Source organism: Salvelinus fontinalis, chromosome 18 (assembly GCF_029448725.1).
Source record: "Salvelinus fontinalis isolate EN_2023a chromosome 18, ASM2944872v1, whole genome shotgun sequence".
In the NCBI taxonomy this organism is placed as follows: Eukaryota; Metazoa; Chordata; class Actinopteri; order Salmoniformes; family Salmonidae; genus Salvelinus; species Salvelinus fontinalis.
Window position 1 is genome coordinate 24,930,844 of NC_074682.1, and position 18,735 is coordinate 24,949,578.

An 18,735-nucleotide genomic window follows, 5' to 3' on the forward strand; every position below is an offset into this window, starting at 1 on the left:
CGAGGCTTGTCTCCCACGACGACACAAAACACGCCTCTTCCTGATTTCCCATTAGGTGCTAACGACAGCTGATGCCCTGCGCTGGCTCCACACACACACACACACACACACACACACACACACACACACACACACACACACACACACACACACACACACACACACACACACACACACACACACACACACACACACACACACACACACACACACACACGTCCCGCTGCCCCACTGCAACCATTTATATCCCCTCAAATTAAGACACTCCACTTGTAATTGACAATTAATTTCAACATCTTCATATTTTAATAAGACTCCTCGTCAATCTGAATAATGAAATATTCATTAGATACCTAATAACAACCCTGCCTGTGCCAGCCAGCCTGCCTGGAGACACAGAGCTCCATCCCTCAACACAGTTTTCATTTCATTTCTACATTTAGTCCAGTCTTCTGTCATTTGACTAATGATTTAGTCTAGTTATTGTCAAAATGACCAAAACACTGGGCCATTTTAGTCAACTAAATTCCCTTTCATTTTAGTCACATCACAGAAATATGACAAACATATATAAGATTAATATTATTATAGAACATTTATCATGTACATTCCTAATTCAGCCTACATAGATATTGCACATGAGAGAGCGACAATATCACCAGTATTCGCAAAGAACGGGAGCTAAGGCCTGAGTGAAACGTTTGGGAATCCTTATTCAACATGTCAGAGAGGCATGTTTGTTCTACATAGCATATTTCTATCTGACCATTCCAAAACGTTGCCCCAGGTTGTTAGCTACAGCTAGCTAATGACTTAACATGACTGAACAAGGTGTATCCTAAACAAATGGTTAACAGGCTGGTTAGCATGTAGCCTAGTTTTAGAATGGCCTGCAATGTTTTATAAATATGTTTTATAAATGTGTTTTATAAATGTAAAATGTGTCCCGCTAATGCATGATAGAAAGAAAAAAACATAGCGCTGGCATTATGGGTCATGTCTTTTGAACGGTGGCCTAAGGGCTAGAATCAACCTGTTTTCTCTGAGGAAAAGAGACTTGGCTACGTTGGCTACACAGAACCTGGATATGAAATGCAGTCGGAAAAGTGGGAGGGTTGTGAGACTACAAGCCTACTTTTCTATAGCCTACTCAAGGGAGAGACACATAGTCAGACTGTTGTTTTACTATTAAACTCAATGGTGCTATTGTTTTACATTTCAGAAAGTAGCTTGTGTTTCTTAACCAGGCAAAGGGTAGCTAACTAGTTGGCTGGTGGTGACTGGTTAGCTACATGGAATCTAGAGAGTTGCCTACGTGATGTGTATCATCAGAGGATGTGTACCATCAGAGGATGTGTATCATGAGAGGATGTGTATAATCAGAGGAAGTGTATAATCAGAGGAAGTGTATCATCAGAGGATGTGTATCATCAGAGGATGTGTATCATGAGAGGATGTGTATCATCAGAGAATGTGTATCATCAGAGGATGTGTATCATCAGAGGATGTGTATCATCAGAGGATGTGTACCATCAGAGGATGTGTATCACCAGAGGATGTGTATCATCAGAGGATGTGTATCATCAGAGGATGTGTATCATGAGAGGATGTGTATCATGAGAGGATGTGTATCATCAGAGGATGTGTATCATCAGAGGATGTGTATCATCAGAGGATGTGTATCATGAGAGGATGTGTATCATCAGAGGATGTGTATAATCAGAGGATGTGTATCATCAGAGGATGTGTATCATGAGAGGATGTGTATCATCAGAGGATGTGTATCATCAGAGGATGTGTATCATGAGAGGATGTGAATCATCAGAGGATGTGTATCATCAGAGGATGTGTATCATCAGAGGATGTGTATCATCAGAGGATGTGTATCATGAGAGGATGTGTATCATCAGAGGATGTGTATAATCAGAGGATGTGTATCATCAGAGGATGTGTATCATGAGAGGATGTATATCATGAGAGGATGTGTATCATCAGAGGCAGAATGGAGCCGGTCTGCCCACCCTCATCGCTTGCTCCCCCACAGCTCACTAGAGAGAATATAGATCCTTCCCACTGCTGAACAGAACTGCACTGCGCATCTGTGCTGCTAATACTAATTGTGCTTATCACTGAAAAGCTCTCAATTTCTCCAAAAACTCTTGTCCAGTCCACTTAGTACACAGATTTTAGTCACAGAGATCATTTAGTCTCCTCTCGTCGTTTTAGTCACCTGAAATTAAAAATCATTTTCGTTTAGTTAATAGTTTTTTCAGTTATAGTCTTATCGATTGCCACAAAAAAATAGGTGTTTGGCAAATATTTGAGTCATTATGATAGTTGACGAAATGAACACTGTCTCAACAGGGCAGACTGAATGATGGAAGGCTCACACACACCAAAAGATTCACCCACATTTCAATAATTTATTTGGATAAATCTTGTGTGGTTTTGTGATTTATGTTGGTATTGTGATCAAAGGTTACGCTATTCCATTATGGAATAGTTTATTACAGGGACCTGTGCTCATATAGAAATCAAGAACAACATCCCTTATGCATATTTACATACTAATAATGAACACTATAGATAACACTAAAGTGAATAAAGGCCAACTGTAAGTCTCACTGATCAACAGAGGATGCATACACCAAACACCTGCTACAGCACGGTGAGAGGTAAGGGGTCAGGGGTGAGAGGTAAGGGGTCAGGGGTGAGAGGTAAGGGGTCAGGGGTGAGAGGTAAGGGGTGAGAGGTAAGGGGTCAGGGGTGAGAGGTAAGGGGTCAGGGGTGAGAGGTAAGGGGTCAGGGGTGAGAGGTAAGGGGTGAGAGGTAAGGGGTCAGGGGTGAGAGGTAAGGGGTCAGGGGTGAGAGGTAAGGGGTCAGGGGTGAGAGGTAAGGGGTCAGGGGTGAGAGGTAAGGGGTGAGAGGTAAGGGGTCAGGGGTGAGAGGTAAGGGGTCAGGGGTGAGAGGTAAGGGGTGAGAGGTAAGGGGTCATGAGAGGATGTGTATCATCAGAGGATGTGTATCATCAGAGGATGTGGATGTGTATCATGAGACACATCCACATCCACATCCGGGTCAGGGGTGAGAGGTAAGGGGTCAGGGGTGAGAGGTAAGGGGTCAGGGGTGAGAGGTAAGGGTTCAGAGGTCAGGTACTCACAGGTTGGTTGAAAGGCTTTGGCTCCGATGGGCGCATGTGCAGGTGGGTCATCATGGCCTGCAGCCGCTCACTCTCCTTGGCCAGCTGAGAAACACACACACACACACACACACACACACACACACACACACACACACACACACACACACACACACACACACACACACACACACACACACACACACACACACACACACACACACACACACACACGTCAGCAAAACTGTACTTTTTGAGTCAATAATTACTATTGTCATAGACGAGAAGCATGGTAGTAAGGAATAGACTCAAGCTCCATTCATACCAACCTGGGTTTGTCTTGTTGTTTATAGACTGCAGGTTTATTCTCACACTGTGGACTTGATAATATCCAGTCAAGCCACATCAGCGTCAATGCAACATCAGCCTCCCATTAAAGCAGTAAAACACAGATATTTAGGGGAGGGTGTGAAGTAATGGGTGTTTGTGTTAGAGAAAGAGGCATCCCCTTAGTCTAGGATTTAGCATGTGGTGGTGTGTGTGTGTGCGTGTGCATGTGTGTGTCTCAGGGCTGTTCTCACTGTCTCACAGCACCAGTCTCCCCAGGCACAGAGAGAGAGATGGGAACCCTCTCTACACACACACCTAACATTTTCTCACACATTACACACACTCTCACAGACACATACACACTAGCCTGCAGACACTCGTCCCTGTTTGCCATTGCTAACTGCAGTTTAGTGGGTGCTACTGTGCTAGAGCCGGTGGAAACGCTTCCCTGCATCTCTACTGAGAGACATCTCAGTCAGCCAGCCAACACACCACAGCCAGGGGCTAGCTAGTGAACAGGAGGGTGTGTGAGAGACAGAGGCCTGGAGAAGCTGGCTGAATGAGGCCAGCACTAGGCTGTGTGTGTAGTAGTATGGCAGCATTGAGTGAATATGTGTAAGATGTGCGTGTGTGTGAGTTTATGTGTGTATGTAGGTACTATAACAGGGCAGTAGTGGGGTAGGTGACATGGCAGGGGAAAGGGGAGTCCTGATGAGATGTGACACTGCCTGTCTCTCTGTCACTTTGTGTTGCCCAGCGGTGGCTTCAGGCTTGGGGCTCAATGTGGTTTACCAGGGGGACCAGGGCCACAGCTAACCCGAACCCCAGCTCCAACACCCTGGGTTCGCCACTATGCTGTTTGGGGGTTCTTGTGGGGTGTTTATGTTTGGCTGCATCATCTTGATGTCCACCCCTCCTCCTCCTTCCCTCCTTCCACCCAGTAGAAAGAGACTGGAATGGACTGGACTGGGAGGTTTATAATTGGAGCCTATGATGCCAGCTTTCCTCTGTAAATTACAAGCTCCAGTGCTTTCACTAAACCCCCAGCCTGGCTCAGACAAGTACAGACACAGAGAATGACTGTGTGTGTGTGTGTGTGTGTGTGTGTATGTGTGTGTGTGTGTGTGTGTGTGTGTGTGTGTGTGTGTGTGTGTGTGTGTGTGTGTGTGTGTGTGTGTGTGTGTGTGTGTGTGTGTGTGTGTGTGTGTGTGTGTGTGTGTGTGTTTTTTCCCACCTGTATCTCCAGCTGTTGGACCACCTGCATCTGCACCCTGCACTGGGCTGTACTGCGGTCATCCAGAGCATGCTCATTGTTCAGATGCCTGAGAAAGGAAGAGAGAGTGAGAGGAAGGGGGAGAGATAGAGGAAGGGGGAGAGATAGAGGAAGGGGGAGAGATAGAGGAAGGGGGAGAGATAGAGGAAGGGGGAGAGATAGAGGAAGGGGTAGAGATAGAGGAAGGGGGAGAGATAGAGGAAGGGGGAGAGATAGAGGAAGGGGGAGAGATAGAGGAAGGGGTAGAGATAGAGGAAGGGGGAGAGATAGAGGGAGGGGAGAGATAGAGGAAGGGGGAGAGATAGAGGAAGGGGTAGAAATAGAGAAAGGAGAAGAGATAGAGGAAGGGGTAGAAATAGAGAAAGGAGAAGAGATAGAGGAAGGGGTAGAAATAGAGAAAGGAGAAGAGATAGAGGAAGGGGTAGAAATAGAGAAAGGAGAAGAGATAGAGGAAGGGGTAGAAATAGAGAAAGGATAAGAGATAGAGGAAGGGGTAGAGATAGAGGAAGGGGTAGAAATAGAGAAAGGAGACGAGATAGAGAAAGGGTATAGATAGAGAAAGGAGAAGAGATAGAGGAAGGGGTAGAAATAGAGAAAGGGTAGAGATAGAGGAAGGGGTAGAAATAGAGAAAGGGTAGAGATAGAGGAAGGGGTAGAGATAGAGAAAGGGTAGAGATAGAGGAAGGGGTAGAGATAGAGAAAGGGTAGAGATAGAGGGAGAGGAATACAACTGGGTTATAACCTACATGACAAGCAAAAGAACGCATATTAATCTGTAATTCACACATATTCAATGGAACACCAGACAGATGTGTCACTGTGTGTGTGTGTGTGTGTGTGTGTGTGTGTGTGTGTGTGTGTGTGTGTGTGTGTGTGTGTGTGTGTGTGTGTGTGTGTGTGTGTGTGTGTGTGTGTGTGTGTGTGTGTGTGTGTGTGTGTGTGTGTGTGTGTGTGTGAGTGAGTGAGTGTGAATGCTTGCAGCAGACACATAAGCTCCAGTTTGTGTGATTCCGGCCAATGGTGACATCATTTAAATAAATATTCACATTTATGTGACTGCAGATATTTGTTTATTTAGTTTGTTTAGAGCTTTTCAAGAGACCAGAGGGCTTTACACTCCTATCCAGACAGAAACACATGGAAACACACAACAGTAGGCTTGCCCCAAACACTTCACAGTATAAACTAGATTTCCTCCTCGCAGAAAAACAACACAACCAAGTCAAAACATGAGAGTCAACTGTTGAACTCAGTGTTAAACAAAATAACCAGTTTACACAGTGGAGGAGAGAGTTAGTAAGAGGAGGTTATGTAAAGAATAATATAATAAGTATATAATTTACTTATAAGCTTTTTCCTTTTAATGTATGTGTGTCCTGCTCTTTGGGCCATGCAAGTGTATCAGAGGAACAGCTGGATAATAGCTCATGTGTTATCAGAGGAACAGAGAGAGGATCTACTCTCTGATTAACTCCTAATACACTTCTGCCCCCCTGAAATGTGTGTGTCTGAATGGTGGCACTGTTTGTTTCCTCTGGTGTGGGAGGATCCAGGACCTTCTGATCTTTTCCCTCCCTACCACCCTCTCTTCCTCCCTCTTTCCCCCTCCCTTCCTCATTCCCAGCCTCCCCCTCCCCCCCCCCCCTCATTCCCACCCTACTTCCCTCCCTCCCCCTTCGTCCCTCCCTATCCCCTCTTTCCCCCTCCCTCCCTCCCTCCCTCCCCGCTCCCGCTCCTCCCTTCCTCATTCCCACCCTACCGCCCTCCCTCCCCCTCCCTACCCCCTCCCTCCTCTTTCCCCCTCCATTCCTCATTCCCTCCCTACTCCCTCCCTCCCTACTCCCTCCCTCCCTCATTCCTGCCTTCCCTCCCTCCCTCTCCCGTTTTCTCTGCTCATGACAACTCTGAGACGTGTGTGTGTGTCATTTAGAGAATCATGACCCAGTGTGTGCGTGTTTAAGAGAATGGGGAGTTGGGCAATATTAGAAGGAAAGAAGAAATGAAACAATAACAATGATGTCATGGCATAGCTAATCCCAGCATAGATAGACGGCTCAAGTGCATGATAATAATAACAAAAACATGATCTCACCCTTTTCCCTCTACTCCCCCTCTCTCTATTCCTCCACTCTCTCTTCTCCTCTACTCCCCCTCTCTCTATTCCTCCACTCTCTCTTCTCCTCGACTCCCCCTCTCTCTAGTCCTCCACTCCCTCTCTCTTCTCCTCTACTCCCTAACTCTCTATTCCTCCACTTCCCCTCTCTCTTCTCCTCTACTCCCTAACTATCTAGTCCTCCACTCCCTCTCTCTTCTCCTCTACTCCCTAACTCTCTATTCCTCCACTCCCTCTCTCTTCTCCTCTACTCCCTAACTCTCTAGTCCTCCACTCCCTAACTCTCTAGTCCTCCACTCCCTAACTCTCTAGTCCTCCACTCCCTAACTCTCTAGTCCTCCACTCCCTAACTCTCTAGTCCTCCACTCCCTAACTATCTAGTCCTCCACTCCCTAACTCTCTAGTCCTCCACTCCCTAACTCTCTAGTCCTCCAGTCCATAACTCTCTACTCCTCCACTCCCTAACTCTCTAGTCCTCCACTCCCTAACTCTCTAGTCCTCCACTCCCTAACTCTCTAGTCCTCCACTCCCTAACTCTCTAGTCCTCCACTCCCTAACTCTCTAGTCCTCCACTCCCTAACTCTCTACTCCTCCACTCCCTAACTCTCTAGTCCTCCACTCCCTAACTCTCTAGTCCTCCACTCCCTAACTCTCTAGTCCTCCACTCCCTAACTCTCTAGTCCTCCACTCCCTAACTCTCTAGTCCTCCACTCCCTAACTCTCTAGTCCTCCACTCCCTAACTCTCTAGTCCTCCACTCCCTAACTCTCTAGTCCTCCACTCCCTAACTCTCTAGTCCTCCACTCCCTAACTCTCTAGTCCTCCACTCCCTAACTATCTAGTCCTCCACTCCCTAACTCTCTAGTCCTCCACTCCCTAACTCTCTAGTCCTCCACTCCCTAACTCTCTAGTCCTCCACTCCCTAACTCTCTAGTCCTCCACTCCCTAACTCTCTAGTCCTCCACTCCCTAACTCTCTAGTCCTCCACTCCCTAACTCTCTAGTCCTCCACTCCCTAACTCTCTAGTCCTCCACTCCCAAACTATCTAGTCCTCCACTCCCTAACTATCTAGTCCTCCACTCCCTAACTCTCTACTCCTCCACTCCCTAACTCTCTACTCCTCCACTCCCTAACTCTCTAGTCCTCCACTCCATAACTCTCTAGTCCTCCACTCCCTAACTCTCTAGTCCTCCACTCCCTAACTCTCTAGTCCTCCACTCCCTAACTCTCTAGTCCTCCACTCCCTAACTCTCTTGCCTCCACTCCCTAACTCTCTACTCCTCCACTCCCTAACTCTTTCTCTCTTCACTCGCACACTCTCTCTAACCTAAAACCATTCCCCACCTCTCTCTCTGTAACTCACTCTCGTCTCTCTCTCCCTCCTCTCTCTCTCTGTAACTCACTCTCTTCTCTCTCTACCCTCTCCCTTCTCTCTCTCCCTAACTCACTCTCTTCTCTCTCTACCCTCTCCCTTCTTTCTCCCCCTCCTCTCTCTCTGTAACTCACACTCTTCTCTTCTCTCTCCCCACTCTCTCTGTAATTCATTCTCTTCTCTCTCTACCCTCTCCCTTCTCTCTCTCTCCTCTCTCTCTCTGTAACTCATTCTCTTCTCTCTCTACCCTCTCCCTTCTCTCTCGTCCTCCTCTCTCTCTCCGTCTCTGTGGCTCAGTCATAAACAGTAGCAGGGTTTTTTCCGAGACTCCCGACAATGAGTCTCTGTTTACGCCTTAGCCCTCTCAGACAGAGATTCAGCCCACATTACACATTACCCTCAGCCCCACTAACCACAGCCAACAGAGTACTATACCAGACAGCACTGACAGAGAGAGAAGGGAGGGAGGTGAGGAGAAATTAGTGAATGTATCTACTATGCAACAAAAAAAGAGATAGAATAGGAGAAGAGAAGAAAATAGGTGATGGGAAGAAGATAGCGGGGGAAGAAGATAGCGGGGGAAGAAGATAGCGGGGGAGGAAGATAGCGGGGGAAGAAGATAGCGGGGGAAGAAGATAGCGGGGGAAGAAGACAGCGGGGGAAGATGATAGCGGGGGAAGAAGATAGCGGGGGAAGATGATAGCGGGGGAAGAAGATAGCGGGGGAAGAAGATAGCGGGGGAAGGAGATAGCGGGGGAAGAAGATAGCGGGGGAAGAAGATAGCGGGGGAAGAAGATAGCGGGGGAAGAAGATAGCGGGGAGAGAGAGATAGCGGGGGAAGAAGATAGCGGGGGAAGAAGATAGCGGGGGAAGAAGATAGCGGGGGAAGAAGATAGCGGGGGAAGAAGATAGCGGGGGAAGAAGATAGCGGGGAGAGAGAGATCACAGATCAGATGAAAGAAAAGAGCTGGAAATAGAAGAGTGTCTCCTATCATCTCTTCTCCTTCTGCCCAGAGCGATGACTAAGGAAGGCTGGAGGGGAGAGCATTATCTGTCACCGTTTGGTTCCTCTCTCTCCATCTGCCCTGAGGCTGTGTGAAATGAGACACCAAACAACAGCTTTCGTCTCCAAATTTTCCTAGCCTGCCTCTGGCTTTGATCTGACTGTCCACTGCCATCATCTCACAACATACTTCTCTGTGTGTGTGTGTGTGTGTGTGTGTGTGTGTCTGTGTGTGTGTGTGTGTGTGTGTGTGTGTGTGTGTGTGTGTGTGTGTGTGTACCATGCCGAGTTATTACACACTATCCCTGGTGATATCTGCTCAGAGTTGATCATTAGAAAGACAGTTTCTCTCCCTTACGGACCATTGTTTTGGTTAGGCTTGGTTAAGGGTTCGTTGGGCCTCTGTTAAAGGGTTCATAATGGGTTTGTTCGGTGTCTGTTATGTGGTAGCGGAAGGTGGACTGTCCTCAAGCTGACAGTAGTAGAGATATCAGGATCCCAGTGGATCAGACAGGGTGTATGGATGTGCCTGTGTGTATGACTCTGTTCGTACATGTGACATGTTGTCTGTTGTGTCATCACTCTAACAAATAGTGACAGTTGACTGTTTACACCAGGCTTAGATGTATCACCCCTTATTCTCACCAGCACACACACACACACACACACACACACACACACACACACACACACACACACACACACACACACACACACACACACACACACACACACACACACACACACACACACACACAGACAGACACGGATCTCCCAGGCTATACCCCCTCCCCGCTCCACACACCATCTCTAAAGACTCCAAACTGGCGAACAGACAAGAAAGAGGGATTAAGAAAGGCAGAAAGAAAAGAGAGGAGGAAAGCAGAGGGGAGATGGATGGAGAGGGAGCTGCTGTTTGATGTCTTTGCTAGCGCCATGGAAACAAAGAGCTGTGATTGTAAATTAGCTAATTAAGTAAACTGCTAATGAAGCGTGGAAACAATTTGCTTGACCCTTCAGAGTAGAGAACTCTGGGAGCACAACACTAATCAGCTAGAGACTTGTCAGGTGTCAGCTAGAGACTTGTCACATCTTGTCAGGTGTAGCCTCAGATTCTTTGATACCTTCTCAGCACCGTCTCACAAGGGTCTCTCACAACACACCACTTAAAACATTTAGCAGCCAATGAAACTGTCTCTGCAGGAGCAGAGACAGAGGGGAGGGATTAAGGGATGAGAGAAGGCTGACAGAGAGAGAGAGAAAGAGTGACAGAGCTGTTGAATAATGTAGATGGACACACAATAACAAAACGCTCTGCTCCTCCAAGGAAGCCTGATGTAACCGATAGCAACTGATTAATTATTAATAAGACGTTGGGGGAGGGGGGTGCTAAGCTGACATATGGAGTTGTTTTAAGATGGTCATACTATGGATAATTTAGCTTTATGATTTAGAATTTTAGGACCCCATTAGGTATCAAAAAAAATATTTAAACAATTATTTGGCCTTTACTATTAAAGCCCATAGACACACATTGAATAACACATTCAGAAATGGCAATAAGGTCAAAAAATACATTATAAGAAAATGTTTTGAACAGTCTGTCCTAAATCTAGGAGATATACATATTTAAAGCGTTTTTTGGGATAGGCACAAAACTACCTTCATACTTCCATTTGTTTTTTTAAACCGGTAACGGTTACCTTCAGACGAGTCCCGTGACACAAAACGGAGAACACCATCGTGTTTGTGAGAGTCTTCGCTGTCCATAGTGGTCAAAATAGTTTATAGGTCAAAACCGTTCGGACACTACAGATGTTTTCGTGAGAAGACTGATTTTCGGGATGTCTCCTAATCTGACAAACACTCTAGCTCTGCCACCTTTCACCGAAGATGCAGCAGTGTGACATACGGATGCAGTGGATTGAGACACATCCAATGCAAAAAAAAACGGATATCTCTAGCTTAAACTGACAGATGTTGGGGTGATTTTCTTGTTATGTAACTTAGATTGATGCACCGACGCGTCAATCGACTCCAGGGGAGTAAATGAAGGCTGTAGAACGTTTCACTGATTTACACTCAGCGGCCGCTAGTTCGCTGGTTAGCGTGTGTCTGGGCTGACTGATATAGTAACATTCACAGTAGAGCGAGTCCTACACTAGTCACTAGAAAGTCATGCTAGAAAGAGTGAAAGTGACCATCTCTTAACAATAGGGGCCACTTCCATTATTTGTAGCATGAGCTGTGTGGAGGTGAGTAGTTTGGGAATGCAGCTTCAGGGTGTTACTCACTTGATGAACTGTCCCATGTCATCACATAGCGCCTCGCAGCCAGGCCATTTACACTCTCCATGGCCATAGAGAGGATGGGAACATGCATGCTCCTCGTGGCTGGGAGAGGGAGGGAGAGAGAGCAGGTTAGAATGATCTAAACCGGACATATTACAAATGTATAGACATCACACACTGTTGGGGAAAGCAAATGATTGAGCTCATTTCAGATGACCAAGGACAGCTGAAATAAAGCAAGCAGACACTGACACATCAATACCACCAAACGATGCCTCTGAGCAGCAAAAGCCCACACACAGAGCAAACATCCATTGTTACACAGTAAGGCCATAGTTCCTTTAGTATCATACAGTAAGTGCGTAGTCAACATGAGGCTATGAGCAGAATGGTGTGTGTGTGTTCCTCTGTTCCAAACGTTCATCCTCACACAGCACTAGTCTTCCCTCCCTTCAGTCAGTGGGCGGGCAGACACCCAGACGGCCTGTCTGATTGGTGCGTAGTGGTGGTGGTCTCATCCCTCATACGGCGGTTGATTTGAGATGTGGCCGCAGGCTCTGTTTTGGTGAGACAGTTCTGTCTGTGTGTGTGTGGCTCGGAGATGCTGATTCTGGTTTGGGCCGGGTCCAGGCCAGTGTGCGTGGTTCAGATGTGGTTTGGCCCAGCCTGGCCTCGTGTCTGACACACTAATACAGGGAGCTCACAGTTTATTTACATTAAATCTACTGCCATCCTGAGACAGACGGGCTGGAACAGCAATGTGCGTATGTGTGTGTGTTCGTGTGTGTGTGTGCGTGGGTGGAGGCGGCTTCTCCCAGATCCACATCACAGGGTTGTCTAACACAAACCATTCCTCTCACAGATGGGACCATCCCAAAGACGAGCACACACTCTTCCCTTCCTCTCCTCCCCTATTCCCCTCTCCCTGGTCAACCACTGCCAGTTTGTGTGTGTGTGTGTGTGTGTGTGTGTGTGTGTGTGTGTGTGTGTGTGTGTGTGTGTTGGCTGTGGTTGACTACTCTCAGTTCAGAAGCTGCTCAGACTGCAGACATTACAAACTACTGGAAAACCACACACCCGTTCACATCAGCCATGCATTAGCTGTAGCATGCTAGCCCCCTCCTTTCTCCTCCCTTCAGCCTCCTCTGCCTCCCTGTTAGCATGGGCCAGCCAAATAACACAGGAGATTAGCGCTAAGCTAGCTCTCATAATTCCCCCACACAGAGGGAGAATGTCCTCATTCTGGGCATGTCAGGTCTGTGTGTGTGTGTGTGTGTGTGTGTGTGTGTGTGTGTGTGTGTGTGTGTGTGTGTGTGTGTGTGTGTGTGTGTGTGTGTGTATGTGTGTGTGTGTGTGTGTGTGTGTTACTCACTGGCTGCTGGATAGTGGGCCACCTTTGGAGTAAGGCGTGAGGTGTTCATCTCCGAGGTCTGCCTTGCTGAAGGAGGAGATCCATTCAAAGAGTCTTGCTCTTAAAGCCGGAATAGAAACAGCCCACAGGTGAATACAGATGGACTCCTAACACCCTCAATCTCCTCTGAACACACAGGCACCTAACAAACACATACAAATAATAGCACTACACACAACACATTTCTCAGTCACCTTCCCCTCCATGTCATAATGTTCACCCAGACACTCATGCTAAACTGGCCCCTTGGCAGCAGGAGAGTAGTAGGCTGTGCCCTACTCCAGACAACACACAGCAAACACCACATATCAAATGAACTGAGGGCCGTTTACACTGGAGTATTACACACACCAGCCTATTGCACAGTACTTCACGCAAATACACACCCACCCTACACACACATACACACAGCGTGGTAATACACAGAGTCTCTTTGTCAAACCAAGGAGAGGCAGTCTAAAGACATAGTAACTATGTGTGAATTAGTTCCAGTTCCTCTCCAGGGAACATGGAGTTCACATCAGTGACACTGTAGCGCTATCTGTCTACATCACACTCTCTCTAGCTCTATCGGAGCTGTGTGTGTGTGTGTGTGTGTGTGTGTGCCACGTTTGTTTGCAATGATCTAACAATAACTTATTGAACCAATGCATGAAGTATTCCCCTGAGGTATATGCACATAGCATTACACTTGATATCTGCGCTGTAGCGTGGGGAGACGTTTGTAAAGCACCCAACTGTACCTGTCTCTGTACCTGTCTCTCTTTGGGGTGTGGTTGTCCTGTCCGTTGTGCAGGATGTGCAGACTGCTGTGTGTGTTTGCTTTGGGGAAGGAGGATGAGGTAGAGTTGGTGCTGAGGTCCAGACCCTCTCCAGTCTGCTGCTGCTGCTGCTTCAGGGCCTCCTCTGCAGACTGCACCCCCGACACCTCCTTCCACAGCTGCTGCAGGTCTCCTGGACACATGGCTGCAGGGTGGAGGAGGCGGGTGGATGGAGGAGGGAGAAGGGAGAGGTGGAGATAGAGTTAGTAGATATTAGTCACAAAAACCATTTCATAACCCCCCATCCCAGTGATACATGCAGTCATTTCATAAACTCCACCCAGTGATACATGCAGTCATTTCATAACCCCCCACCCAGTGATACATGCAGTCATTTCATAACCCCCCACCCAGTGATACATGCAGTCATTTCATAACCCCCCACCCAGTGATAAATGCAGTCATTTCATAACCCCCATCCCAGTTATACATGCAGTCATTTCATAAACCCCACCCAGTGATACATGCAGTCATTTCATAACCCCCATCCCAGTGATACATGCAGTCATTTCATAACCCCCCATCCCAGTGATACATGCAGTCATTTCATAACCCCCCACCCAGTGATACATGCAGTCATTTCATAACCCCCACCCAGTGATACATGCAGTCATTTCATAACCCCCCATCCCAGTGATACATGCAGTCATTTCATAACCCCCCACCCAGTAATACATGCAGTCATTTCATAACCTCCCATCCCAGTGATACATGCAGTCATTTCATAACCCCCATCCCAGTGATACATGCAGTCATTTCATAACCCCCCATCCCAGTGATACATGCAGTCATTTCATAACCCCCATCCCAGTGATACATGCAGTCATTTCATAACCTCCCATCCCAGTGATACATGCAGTCATTTCATAACCCCCATCCCAGTGATACATGCAGTCATTTCATAACCCCCCATCCCAGTGATACATGCAGTCATTTCATAACCCCCATCCCAGTGATACATGCAGTCATTTCATAACCGCCCATCCCAGTGATACATGCAGTCATTTCATAACCCCCCACCCAGTAATACATGCAGTCATTTCATAACCTCCCATCCCAGTGATACATGCAGTCATTTCATAACCCACATCCCAGTGATACATGCAGTCATTTCATAACCGCCCATCCCAGTGATACATGCAGTCATTTCATAACCCCCCACCCAGTGATACATGCAGTCATTTCATAACCCCCATCCCAGTGATACATGCAGTCATTTCATAACCCCCCACCCAGTGATACATGCAGGCTATCCACACACACATATGCACACATGCAGTCACACACCGAGAGACCCACGCATGCGCTCACACATACACAGACACACACTGGGACGAGCCCCTGGTAGTGGTTAAGTATGAGGGAAATGATGGGGTAGGAACTGGAGGAAGCTAAAGGCTAATTTCTGTAGGTTTTTACATGTCCTCTATTTCCCAACCTCCCATTAGTAATGAAGACCGATGCTAACAACGCTTCTTTTGTCACTGCGAGCGCTATGCTGTGTGTGTGTGTGTGTGGGTGTGTGTGTGTGTGGGTGTGGGTGTGTGGGTGTGTGTGTGGGTGTGTGTGTGGGTGGGTGTGTGTGTGTGGGTGTGGGTGTGTGTGTGGGTGTGTGGGTGTGTGTGTGTGTGGGTGTGTGTGTGTGTGTGTGAGGCTCAGTTTGGTGGCTTGTTGTAGCTTTTTATGCTCGTATTTCACTGTGAGAGGAGAAAGGTCCACCCAACAGCCCCCACCAACACACACCAGACCACCCTACCCTCTCTGCATCTGGCCCAAGCTGAGCCACAGCCTTTACTTCTCTCTCACACATGGCAGATAGCACACACACACACACACACACACACACACACACACACACACACACACACACACACACACACACACACACACACACACACACACACACACACACACACACACACACACACACACACACACACAGCAGAGTCCTAACAGAAATCCAAATATTATGTCTGCTCCGTCTGCATTCTTCTCTCGGCCCGCCAAAACAAAACCCATCATTCTGGAGGAATGGGACTCTGTGTGTGTGTGTGTGGATGTACGTGTGTGTGAATAGATTTAAACTAACAACTATCTTTATTGGCAACCGCAAGTGTGTGTGTGTGTGTGTGTGTGTGTCTACATATCTAACATTATGCCTGAGTCAAGTTAGATTACCGCAGAAATGCAGTCGTCCCAATCAACAATGAATATTTGTTTTTGTAAAGGAACGTTTCATGTAATGTTTCTTAACTGTAAGTTACTAATGGTAAAACTAATATTAAGTATGTATAATCTATAAACTCAATATACAAAATGTATCCACCGCACACATGCATGCACACACGCCGGATGGATGGAGGGACACACACACTCCATTGGTAGCGGGCTCGGAGGGGCAGGGCTACCAGGGTGTGTGTGTGTGTGGCATGGCTGGCCAGAGGAATGCTCTTGCTCACGCCTGGCTGAGCCGTCACAATGGACAGGCTCTTTCACACTGCAGGGAAATTCCACTCTGACGAGAGGGAGAGAGGGAGAAAGAGAGAGGAGATAGAGATAGAGGAGAGAGAAAGAAATATGGAGAGACATAGGAAGAGTAGAAAGAGAAAGAGGAAAGAGAAAGATAGAAAGATAGAGATAAAGGGAAAGAGAGAGAGAGAGAGGGGGGGGGGGCGATGCCAAAAGCAAAGGTTTAAAGCTGTCCGATAAATTCCACTCTTCCACTCTAAAAACGTCTCCAGTCTGTCTATCACACTCATTCAGTGGGCAGTACTTTTAGAGGGGAAGGCTAGAGTAAAAAGTCCAGGCCTGTAGAACTGAGGGGTGGGTGTCGCTAGTGTGCTGCGATGGAGAGAGAGAGGAGTGAATAAAAAAAGGAAGAGAGGGAGGGAGAGAGAGGGAGGGAGGATGGGGGAGGAAACTCTATCCTGGTCTGTGTTTGTTCTTCCCAGTCAGGGCTTTAGTAATGTTACGGACACTTTGGAACTACTAAGCTCTGTGTGTGTGTGTGTGTGTGTGTGTGTGTGTGTGTGTGTGTGTGTGTGTGTGTGTGTGTGTGTGTGTGTGTGTGTGTGTGTGTGTGTGTGTGTGTGTGTGTGTGTGTGTGTGTGTGTGTGTGTGTCTATGTGTACACCCCTAAAGCTGGAGTTGGTTATGGAGGACCGCACATACACACACAGACACTGGGGCGGGGCGGTCAGCAGTCAACATTCATAACTGTAAAACCTCTGTGACAAAATAGGATGGAGGGAGAGTCCAGACAAACACACACGCACAAACAGACTCACACAACCACGAGGGAGACACAAAACAAGAATGTAGTGCCCTCAGTGTATCTGGCTCATCTCAAGCACTAACACAAACACACACACATGCACACTCCCTTCCGCCCTACAAGCTCTGAATTTAGTGGCATATTTTACCTATTATCCAAATGACTGCCTTCCTCAAACCCACCAATCAGGTCAGCCTTTTATCTTTTATGAGCTGATTAAGTTAACAGGCTTCACATGTGGCCGTGGGTACTAGGGCTGTGTGTGTGTGTGTGTGTGTGTGTGTGTGTGTGTGTGTGTGTGTGTGTGTGTGTGTGTGTGTGTGTGTGTGTGTGTGTGTGTATGTGTGTGTGTGTGTGTGTGTGTGTGTGTGTGTGTGTGTGTGTGTGTGTGTGTATGTTTGTACATATGTGTGAGTGTGCCTGCACACAGCTTGAAATGATGGCTGGGCTGAGGGCAGTGGTAGCTCTTTAGTACTCTCATTATTAGCATTAAAACACTCCCTCCAACTGGCAAACTATGTAGGGGTGCAACCAGGCATCTGGGCTATGTATAGTAGGGAGGTATGGAGGAGGTGGGAGGGTGTGTTGGGTAAGTAAGCAATGGGATGTGTGTGTGTGTACCTTGCTGCAGGCTCTGCATGGGGTTAGTGGGCTGTAGGGAGACCAGGCCTTGTCTCTGCAGGTTGATCATGTGCTGCTGTTGTAGCTGCTGCATCTGAATGAGCTGCTGCTGGAAAGCCAACTGCTTGTTACCTATCTGCTGCTGTGGAGAGAAGAGAGGCAGAGAGAGTTAGGACATGTTACATTCCCAACCTACTCCATTGGAGAATATTTGTATTATGGTTGGGTGGCCCATTCCATCAATGCATCTCAGGTACAACTTAAAATGGAGTCTATAAGTCCCACATACTAGCAGTGTTGAAAAGGTAAACTATCAGACCCCAAAACTCTAATCTTCCAAGGGGAAAGAAAATGTTGTATGGCGACTCTTGAGGAAAGAGATGGATGGAGGCAAGGAGGGAAGGGATGGGGGGAGGAGGTGAAGGGATGGGGGGAGGAGGTGAAGGGATGGGGGGAGGAGGTGAAGGGGTGGAGGGAGGAGGTGAATGGATGGAGAGAGGAGGTGAAGGGGTGGAGGGAGGAGGTGAATTGATGAATAGATGGAGAGAGGAGGTGAAGGGGTGGAGGGAGGAGGTGAAGGGGTGGAGAGAGGAGGTGAAGGGATGGAGGGAGGAGGTGAAGGGATGGATGGAGGAGGTGAATGGATGGAGAGAGAAGGTGAAGGGGTGGAGGGAGGAGGTGAATTGATGAATAGATGGAGAGAGGAGGTGAAGGGGTGGAGGGAGGAGGTGAAGGGATGGAGAGAGGAGGTGAAGGGATGGAGAGAGAAGGTGAAGGGGTGGAGGGAGGAGGTGAATTGATGAATAGATGGAGATAGGAGGTGAAGGGGTGGAGGGAGGAGGTGAAGGGATGGGGGGAGGAGGTGAATAGATGAATAGATGGAGAGAGGAGGTGAAGGGGTGGAGGGAGGAGGTGAATGGATGGAGAGAGAAGGTGAAGGGGTGGAGGGAGGAGGTGAATTGATGAATAGATGGAGAGAGGAGGTGAAGGGGTGGAGGGAGGAGGTGAAGGGATGGGGGGAGGAGGTGAATAGATGAATAGATGGAGAGAGGAGGTGAAGGGGTGGAGGGAGGAGGTGAAGGGATGGA

At 47.7% G+C, this 18,735-nt stretch overlaps 1 protein-coding gene across 6 annotated transcripts in view; it reads right to left on the reverse strand.

Annotated features, from left to right (window-relative positions):
• Positions 1-18,735, reverse strand: part of LOC129815194 (forkhead box protein P4-like) — a 202,600-nt gene that overhangs the window by 27,146 nt on the left and 156,719 nt on the right. For 4 of the 6 annotated variants that reach the window (XM_055868702.1, XM_055868706.1, XM_055868703.1 and 1 more), the window contains exons 6-11: positions 17,648-17,789; positions 13,675-13,897; positions 12,893-12,991; positions 11,524-11,622; positions 4,704-4,791; positions 3,161-3,244 (exon numbers count right to left, since the gene is read on the reverse strand). In XM_055868702.1, coding sequence (XP_055724677.1) covers positions 3,161-3,244; positions 4,704-4,791; positions 11,524-11,622; positions 12,893-12,991; positions 13,675-13,897; positions 17,648-17,789 — 735 coding nt within the window. The remainder of the gene's footprint in view (positions 1-3,160; positions 3,245-4,703; positions 4,792-11,523; positions 11,623-12,892; positions 12,992-13,674; positions 13,898-17,647; positions 17,790-18,735) is intronic. The other 2 variants (XM_055868705.1, XM_055868704.1) reach the window with 1 other exon arrangement.